The sequence below is a fragment of the Malaclemys terrapin genome, chromosome 5 (assembly GCF_027887155.1).
Source record: "Malaclemys terrapin pileata isolate rMalTer1 chromosome 5, rMalTer1.hap1, whole genome shotgun sequence".
In the NCBI taxonomy this organism is placed as follows: domain Eukaryota; kingdom Metazoa; phylum Chordata; order Testudines; family Emydidae; genus Malaclemys; species Malaclemys terrapin.
In genome coordinates, this window is record NC_071509.1 from 83,410,709 (window position 1) to 83,420,536 (window position 9,828).

Below are 9,828 nucleotides of genomic sequence, written 5' to 3' on the forward strand. Positions count from 1 at the left end.
CTAGAGAAGATCAAAAAAATACTCAAAACACCACATAAGCAGCTACATACCACCTCTAAACCAAAACAATTCCATTAATGGCTGCAGTGTTCTCATTTCAAAGAAAATCTCACATATCAACACTTTGCTCAATTGGAATATCTCCTAGGGGCATCATGTTTGTTATTATATTAATGAAAGCTATGAAGTTTTGGTAGATATTTTAGAAATCATGTTATCTGATGCTCATTATCCCATCATTTATGATACTTAATAAGCAGAGATTCATTATTCTACTCTTTGCTTGATGTAAAAATTACTCATGGAAGTCTTTAAAGAGTAGCACTATATTTGCTTTTTTTTTTTTTCATTTGTCCCCCACCCCCCACCTGTTCACAATGAAATAACCAGATCTCCAATGTTTGTCTATTTCGTTAGTGTTTATAAGGAATTAGTTTCCTTTTTCTAATATCTGCACATTTGTTTGTTTAACTTTATTTTGACACCCCCTTTTCAAGTCTACTGAAGTTACAAATGTCTGATGTTTTAAATCAGTTCCAACACCTTTTTATTTTCTCACTAAAGTTTGATACAAAGCAGTTACATTTCCAGCAGTCTCTCTTATTTGGTGCTTGAATTAATATTGGTTCCATTCTTTGGTCCTTTATGCATATTTAACATTTCCTCTCTGTAAATTCCCTTTGCCTACCAGTACTTACATTTGCATTTTTACTTCCAGTTTTGCAAATATTTAATAGAAACACTTCCAAGCTGTTTATTCCAAAAAACATAGGTTGTTTGTAAGAGTTTAAAAAAAAAAAAAGCAAGAACAAAATAGAAATACTACTGAGTGGTTCATTGGAAAGTTTTTGACTCTAAAGATTCCCTTAGAGTTGAGGTAAATGCTTTGCTCTCCCCCACCCCACACGACCCCCAAACCAGATTTCCTGTTGCACCAGAAAATGAAACTAGTCTATGTCTATTGACCAATATTAAGAAGGTAAACTTGATAAATAAATGGAGAACAACTTAAACTAGATCTAAAATTAGTAACAGATGCAGTGAGCAAGTCTACACTACTGTGCTATGTTGGTACAGCTGCGCCACAGTAGCACATCTGGTGAAGACACACTATGCCAACAGGAGAGCACTCACCCGTCGGCATAATTGCTCCACCTCCATGAGAGGTGGAAACTATGTTGGCAGGAAAGTGTCTCCCGCTGACATAAAGCAGTGTCCACATCACGCTAAGTCGATGTAATTTACATCGCTCAGAGGGGTGTCATTTTCACACCCAGAGCAACGTAAGTTACATCGACGTAAGCGGTAGTAAGAAGAACAGGAGTACTTGTGGCACCTTAGAGACTAACAAATTTATTAGAGCATAAGCTTTCGTGGACTACAGCCCACTTCTTCGGATGCATATAGAATGGAACATATAATGAGAGCATATATAAAAACCAGTGGGAGAACACTTTAACCTGTCTGGTCATTCAGTGACAGACCTGCGGGTGGCTATATTACAACAGAAAAACTTCAAAAACAGACTCCAAAGAGAGACTGCAGAGCTAGAATTGATATGCAAACTAGACACAATCAACTCCGGTTTGAATAAGGACTGGGAATGGCTGAGCCATTACAAACGTTGACTATCTCCCCTTGTAAGTACTCTCACACTTCTTATCACACTGTCTGTACTCGGCTAGCTTGATTATCACTTCAAAAGTTTTTTTTTTTTTTTTTTTTTTTCTCTTAATTAATTGGCCTCTCAGAGTTAGTAAGACAACTCCCACCTGTTTATGCTCTCTGTATGTGTGTATATATATCTCCTCATTATATGTTCCATTCTATATGCATCCGAAGAAGTGGGCTGTAGTCCACGAAAGCTTATGCTCTAATAAATTTGTTAGTCTCTAAGGTGCCACAAGTACTCCTGTTCTTCTTTTTGCGGATACAGACTAACACGGCTGTTACTCTGAAACTTGTCAGTAAGCGGTAGTGTAGACCAGCCCTAAGAAAAACATTTGTTGTTTCACTCATATACTTACGCGTTCTCCCCTACATTATCTCCAAACAGTCACATTAAGAACAAAGTTTTCATCTCTTTACAGGGCTGTCCTTACCCTTATGCAAAGTACACAGCTGCGTAGGGCACCGGGAAATTTGGGGCACCACATTTCCTGGTGCCCTGCGCAGCTGCGTGCTGCTCCAGCCCCTGCCCCACCTCTTCCTCATGGCTCCCGCCCCTGCTCTGCCCCTGCAGCAGGGCCAGGCCTGCACTCACCAGAGGTAGGAAGTGCAGCGACCCGGCCCCAGCCGTGCCGCCGGTGAGTGCTGGGGGGCAAGTTCCCCTGCCCCCCAAGCCAGCCCCCCTCCTCCCTGGCCCCCCTCCCCACACACACACCCCGCGGGGGGCTGCGTAGAGCCTCAGAATAGCTAGGGACGGCCCTGTCTTTTTACATTTGTGTTAGGATGATTCTTTTATCCTCCTTCAAGATACAACGTCATTTACTTTTGCCCCTCAGAACTACTACTAATGGAACGCTGCCTACTAGATCCCTTTAACAACTCCTTGAAGTCTGTGCTTTCAAAAGTAGCAACTGAAGAGGAAGACAATGACATGGTGCAGTTATGCATATAAAATAATGCATGTAAATTACTGTATTTGTACTCTTCATGTAGGCAATGCCCAGGAATGAAGATTTATCAGGGGCTAGCCAGACAGAATCTACAGTAATCACTGGAGACACATTCTTTCTTCCTCAAATACAATATTTTTTGCCGGTGATCAAATTAAGGGACTTCATTGAGATAACTTAAAATAACAGAGCCAGCCTTTCACGAACAAGTATCTTTAAATAAAAGCATAAATCTAACAGTTTATGCTCTGCAAGTTTTTGGGTAAAGTGATAAGAAAACATATGGTGAATAGCAGCTGGTCAGATTTCACACCAGTTTCTAAGACATTACGGTGAATGAGAGAGAGACAGAAAAACACAACAATGTAGGGCTACTTCTGAATTCTTACCTCTTCTTTAGTATCTTTAAAGGATGATTTTGAAGTTCGCCTTCTAGGACCCTGAGGGTTGGTTTCCTCTTGCTGCCCAAAAAGCTCCTCAATTGTTTTTGTGTCAATCTGGAACTGCTGCCGTCTTGCAGCAATAGTCCAGATATTTGTTTTACCACGGACTTGCTCTTCAGGAATTGTTTTCCAGAAGAAACTCCGCATCCGTTTTTTTTTTGCTGTGGGGGCCATGCCCATTTATAAACTGTGTTGGAGCAGGTGGGGTTGGTCCTGGAGGAGGAGGTGGTGGTGGTGGCGGGGGCACCCCGGGTGGTGGAGGTGTAAAACCAGCACCTGTGACTGAACATGGTGGAGACAATGGCGGGGCAGGAGAAGGTGGTGGCACTTGTTCTGTTGTCGTATCTTCAATCATTAATCCAGTTGCAACTGAAATAGCCCCATTTTCCTTATCATTGACCAAGGAGAGACAATTCATAACATGCATTTTAGTCTCTCCTATGAGGAGAGACTTACTTCCCTGGGTCTCCTTGAAACATTGAACAGTGCAGTAGCAATTTGTGTCAGACACTTTCAAACTCTAATCTGCCAGCAGTGAAAACAATGCAGGAGCCCTGAACCATCTTCACAACCTACAATAAAAGACACAATGGTTCAATTCAGATCAAAGAGACTGGATTTTTCCCTGGTACAAGTAGCAACGTATTAGTGGGAAATATACAAAATTAAATGTAAAACAATCATTAGTCATTTTAAGTTTTAATCTAGATGGAAGATTTTCTGAAAAACAAAGTTCTCTAAGGCCTAATTTTGTAAAATGTATGTACATCCACAATAAAATGTCAACTAATTATAGGGAATAACATTTAAATAAAATTAAAAACTTTAAATTTAAAGCATTGAGTGCCTCTGGGGAGACCAGAGGTTACTGAAATATCTATTCTGGATTCAATATAATTTTTAAAGATAGAATATTTATCCCAAGCCATTTCAACAAACGGAACACATTCCAACTATTCATTTTAGATTTAAAATACCATTATACAGATTTTAACATGCAGAGTTAGAATGTACTTATATATTGGCAAAAGCTCTGCTTGAAGCTTTTTAAATGGCTTCCCCTTCATCAGTGAATCAAGACAATGAATCATCCCAAATTGTTCAACTATGTAGCATATGGCTTTTTTGCCCTAATATTTTTCATGCAGTTTTCATTAATAAAGTGTACGGAGTCCCAAAACTCTGGATTCTTAATAAAACTTTGCAATATTTATGGTTACTGACCATAAACATGCATCTTCAAAAAGCCCAGCATCTACATTTTGTCATTAATGGTCATGTTACAATACATTTAACAAAATGTACACAACAGAAGAGAGACTGCAGTTTTATTAGGATGTGTCTTTATAATTCACTCAGATATCTAGATTACTGTAGCTACCTCAATAAGCACGTCTCACTACAGATAGAAAAAAGGTGGGCGAATATAAATTGGAATCATAAATTATATACCCTAAGCTCTATGCACATGCGAAGCTGCAAATATTTACTTAAGAAAACTTATATGTCTAGATGAGATAATCTGATCACTCAACAGGAGTTTTCAAAGTTATTGTGACAACTGCATTATTTTTTTATGTTGCCACTGTGGCGGAGCAGATGGTAATGTCAGTGGCAGCAATTTTAAAGCTAGTTAGTTTTTTTTAAAGGCGCAATTTAAAAGTTTGTCAGGTCACTCATATTAATGAACAGATTTACACTTTTTAAATATTTTCCCTGAGAACACATCAAACTAAAAAGTTTCAAAAACAAGGCCCAACTAAGAATGCTATTGTTTAATCTCCTTATTTGTTCACTGGAGGATGTGATTAAACAGCATTGTAATCCGAGATAGATACTACCAAATTGAGTGGTATTGCACAGGCAAGTTAGATAGAGACTGAAGAAGGAGTACCAGGCAAAGAATGGCAATAGGAAATCTAATGAAGTTACAGCAATGCACTTGGGCAAGAATACTACAAACAAAAGTTTGTTGATTAATTAGCCTTATCTACTTGGCATTATTCCTCCCATTTGACAGAAGGTATACATAATTAACAGCAATTCAGATCATTTAATATTTTGGAACAAAAAATACTGGCGGGGTGGGAGAGGAAAAAGAGACACCTTCACCGCTGTCAGATATGAACCATTATAGCATACATGCACAGAGAAAAAAAGTTAGAGACAAGCCATGGGGCAGATCTTCTGCGGATGTAACTTGACATAACTCCATTAGCTTCAGTAGAAAGTGATAAGACATCAGTCAATTTCACCTGTGCTCTTCAGAATCTTGTGGGCAGCAGCAAACCAGACATTTACTTCAAATTTACTAGTCATATTCATTTCACTCTCTTGAGTAGTGAAAGTACTAATGAGTGTGGGGAACCCAGAAAATACAGGCTCTGAAGCGTTAAGGAGGATACTTTGATGGAGGAAGGAAAAGAGAGAAAAAAAGATGCAAGAAAGAGGTGCTTCAAATTTAAGTCAGCTATCTTCTATATAAAGACTGATAAAATGAATACATCAAGGTTTGTCTCAACTCTTAGAGTGATACAGAAGAAGTGGAAGTTTCTAATAAATTCAGATGCATTAGGAAGAACTGGATCAAATCCTAATCAAACAGTACGGGATATGCTAATTCATCAATGTCTCAACGTTAACCACACAAGAGTAGAACTTCAGATACATTAAAGCAATGGTTCTCAATCTTTCCAGATTACTGTACCCATTTCAGGAGTCTAAGGCCCAAGCCTCGCCACCCAGGACTGAAGCATGTAACTTAGCTTTGCGGTGGGCCTCCCAGTGCCTCTGCTTGCCACCCCCTAACACCGACCCTGCACTTGTGATGCCTCTAAACCTGTCTCATGACCCATCTTGGAGTCACAACCCCCAGGTTGAGAAACACTGGTCTAGAGGAGTTGATATATCCCCTGGAGGACCTCTGTGTACCCCTGGTTGAGAACCATTGGATTAAAGTATTGCGGGGGGGGGGGGGGGGGGGAGAGTTCAGCATGCAACTTCTAGCTGTTGAGTAAAGCCTTTAGATTTCTTAAAACTTGAGATATTTGATTTTTATATATTACTTATATTTAAGCTAACTTTAATTTTTTGATACGCATAATGATATAAAAAACTGAATATCTATTATGTATTCATTAACAGCTCAAAACAGTCTTGGACATTAGAATCTGTTCTATTGAGACAGGAAATGTTGGCAAAAACAGAGCAAAGACTGACCTATCTGAAGAGTGCCATGGGGCTTTTAACTTCCTTTTAGAGCACTACTAGAAGTCAGAAAGAAGGCACATAGTTTCCTGTAGGTGAAATATTAAAGTCAAACAGATTGCACTACTAATTAGCACTAAGTTTCATCATTGGGCAAAGCCCTTGAATACACAGCTTTCTGTCCCAAAGTAGAATTCTATCAAAAGCACTACATCTCCCCAAATGTTTTGGTCATTTCTAGAGATGGGACTTATGCTAGAGGCCCCAGAGAAATACCCCCATGCCCCAACTTTTGAAGGGTTTGAGTTTTGTATCCAAATGTTGAGGCTTGTACCCTATTCTAATCAATTGAATAGCTATACATAATCCCAAATGAAGCCTCTATTCCCCAGACTGGCAGGAGTGTTGCAACAGCTGTTACACTCTTTACAGATGAGTATAGGAGATGGATGGTCCAAAAAGGAAGTGAATCATACATTCTATTGCCTTTCCTTGGGGGGAATTAACAGGGAACAAAAGCGTCTCCTCTCCACTTCTGTAAGATTAAGCCCATAAGTAGAAGAGGGGGAAAAGCCCGGGGAGTAATGGTAAACCTAATAATAGAGACCATTTTAAACCCACCACTACTGCATGCTGCTTTGGATGATGGCAATAGTGATAAACTTAATTTTTCCCATAACCAGGATGGAGGGGGAAAAAGAAGTCTGGAATGAATGTGTGAAAGGAAAACTACAAAAAACACACAAGCATTCAGCTATTGTTTTCCCACAGATAAGCACAGTCAAGTAGAGGAGGTCACCTGCCCTTAACAGAAGCATGAAGTACCCTAGTTACTAGGCTGAGATACAGAGGAATGTCAAAATTCCTCTCTCAAAGAATCAGTTTGTGGATGCACCATAATACTAGCCACTAATTTGGGTGGGTGGGGGAAGAGAAACTAGCAGACTGGGACTCTGTCTGCACAGCTTATTGATAGCAGCAGGTGTCCCCTTGCCCCTGTAGGAAGTAGAGGGAAGGACATTGGGGGCGGGGGGGAAACACAGCAATTCCGACTCATAACTAGAGGGCAATTCCCACTCCTAAAATACACTGGGAGCAGGATAGTGCCCTAAACACTTAATTTGATAAAATTGAACTGGAGTTGACATTTTAGAAGGAAGGATAGAAGGGGAGAAGACGTGAGATCAACACTTAAAGACTTCCAACATTATAATCTGCATCTTTGCACATTTGTTACATCTAAATCAGTCTGAGCAGCAAAACAGTTTTAAAGTGATGTCTTTAGTACATGTTTAAGAATGTTCATATTGAAATTGCTGTACACATATTGAATAATATCAGATCTGCAGATCATATTTTTCAAAGGAAAAGGAACACCAATATTTTAATTCAATAGAGCATTTTATTTTTGTCTCACTTATAATTTTATTGTACAGAATTTCACCTATAACCATTCTTCAAAGATGAAGAGCAATAAAGAGCTTTTCTCCAGTTCAGAAGACAAGCATTCTAAAAAATGTTGTTTCCCAACCACAGTAACTGCTGTTTTGAAAGAGACGCAAAATATTATATTTGCATACACAAATTAACAAGTGAAATGTTCAGTGTACAAAGTGATTTTTAGAATTCATATTTGTTCCCTTTAGTCCATACCTCCTGTTCTCTACCAAATGCATTTCTCTGTAAGATATCTCCCAAACTCACACTAAAACAGCACTGCCTTTGAGTGCTCACACACCACAATCCTCACCACAATACTTAGATGTCTGGATCTCAACAATAGCTATACAAAGAAGTAAATGGAGCAACTAGTTGCTAACCACAGTTACAGCAACAGAAAACACTGGCATGTATAGCTAGAAATCTAATCTGTCAAAATGTGGGTTGTAAACGAAGAAAGGCTCATATTAATCACAACAGCTTAAAAGATGACCATTGAATACATCCTGAGAAAATTCTCATATGAAACATATCCCTTAAAAGTATGACTGAAAAAGACAAAGCCACTTTTAGTTCAGTGCACAAGTAAAACAGACAATGAAGACTAGTGACTGTGTGGCCCATGGCCACCGGACAATATAAAGACATTTTAGCTTTAAAAGCTAGCCTTTTGATTCCAAGGATACTTTTAGATGGTGGTAAAAGACAGAGTGTTAATATTTTATTTCTGATTGGGAATAATAAGCCAAAAAGGTTTGTCCTCTATGCAGATAAAAAGGCATGTGTGTGTGTGTACACACAGAGCTGACTCAAGAGGACCACCCAAGGGGCAGTAAAAAATGGGTTACTTACAGGTTGGTCTTTAACTGAAGGTCGAACTACGTGGTCCTGGAAACCTCGGGACACTTTAGGTTTGGCTTTGGAGGTAGGCTGTTTGCCCGGCTAGATTCTGTCCTGTGCACACACTTATACGGGAAATAGCAGTGACTTGATTCAGCTAATTACAGCGAAGCCAGCAAGTGTATCCCGTCGGGTGATTCTTCCTCCCCCTCCCTGGTCAGCTGCAGCCCAGAGAGGAAAGGGTCAACCCCCCCTTCCTTACCTCATTCTCCCAGCCTCTGCTGGCTGCTCTGGGCGGATCCTGAGAGGCAATTAAAGAAACCCTACTGAGAGCCCAAGTTTGCTGAGTGTGTTCAGTCCTGGAGCTAGGGTGAGGTGGTGCGGGCTGCGGCGCGGAAAGGCGGTTCCCTCCCTCCCCCCAGGGAGATGCTGCCTGCGCTCCCCTCCACAACAAGGGCTGCAGCTGGAAGAAAACCCGGCGGCCAGCAGCTGTGTCCTTCCCCACCCCCAGAGAGCGCCCTTTCCTCGCAACACTCCCCCCCCCCCCGACCTCCGTTCCTGCCCGGCTCAGGGCACCTCTCCTCTTGCCCCAGCCGCCCCGCATCCAGGGACCCCAGCCTTGCTCTCACCTCTCGCAGCCACCCTTCCCACCAGCGGGAGCTGGGGCAGTTCTGCGCTCTCCCACCGCGTGCGCAAGTAGCTAGACGCCCTGGGCCGGGTGCAGCACGGCCGCCTGCCCCTCTTCCCGCACTGCCCGCGGCTGCACCTGGCCGGGGGTGGAAAGCCCCGCCGTGTCTATGCCAATCCCTCCCTATTGTTTCTCCATTCCGCCCAGAGGCGACAGGGGGCGCTGCAAGCCGGGGTCCCAGGCTCCTCGGGGCACCCTGCGCAGCCAGGGCGGGGCTGTCTCTCCATGCCCTAAGCTGACCTCAGTCCCCAGAGCCCCCGCAGCAGCAGCAGGGATTCCCCTTCCCAGCCACCGCTTCTCTCCCCTGCAGGCTCGCGCAATGCACTGGCTCCTAGGCTGCGACTCAGCCCGTCCCATCACTCCCGGCAGGAGAAAGACTCGCAACCATGGCTGCGGCTCAGCAGACGACAGCATTTCCAGCATCAATCACCGAGGGGGGCGTGAAGAGAAACACACCCGTGTGAAAGCTCGAACAGATCACGACGCGATCAGGGGCCCATCAATACGTGTCTTGGTCTGCAGCTGAGGGGGGAGGGCTGTACCCGCCTCCCATCTCTTCAACTTCAGGGGACTCACAGTGGCGCATAATTGC

General features: G+C 42.2%; 1 protein-coding gene across 1 annotated transcript in view; it reads right to left on the bottom strand.

The window, feature by feature from the left end:
- The window catches only part of FHDC1 (FH2 domain containing 1), a 49,450-nt gene extending 40,736 nt beyond the window's left edge, over nt 1-8,714 (bottom strand). Inside the window, 3 exon segments of the mRNA XM_054031129.1 lie at nt 3,008-3,232; nt 3,234-3,633; nt 8,561-8,714. Coding sequence (XP_053887104.1) covers nt 3,008-3,232; nt 3,234-3,488 — 480 coding nt within the window. The 5' untranslated portion in view covers nt 3,489-3,633; nt 8,561-8,714.
- Between the last annotated feature and the right edge of the window lie 1,114 nt (nt 8,715-9,828).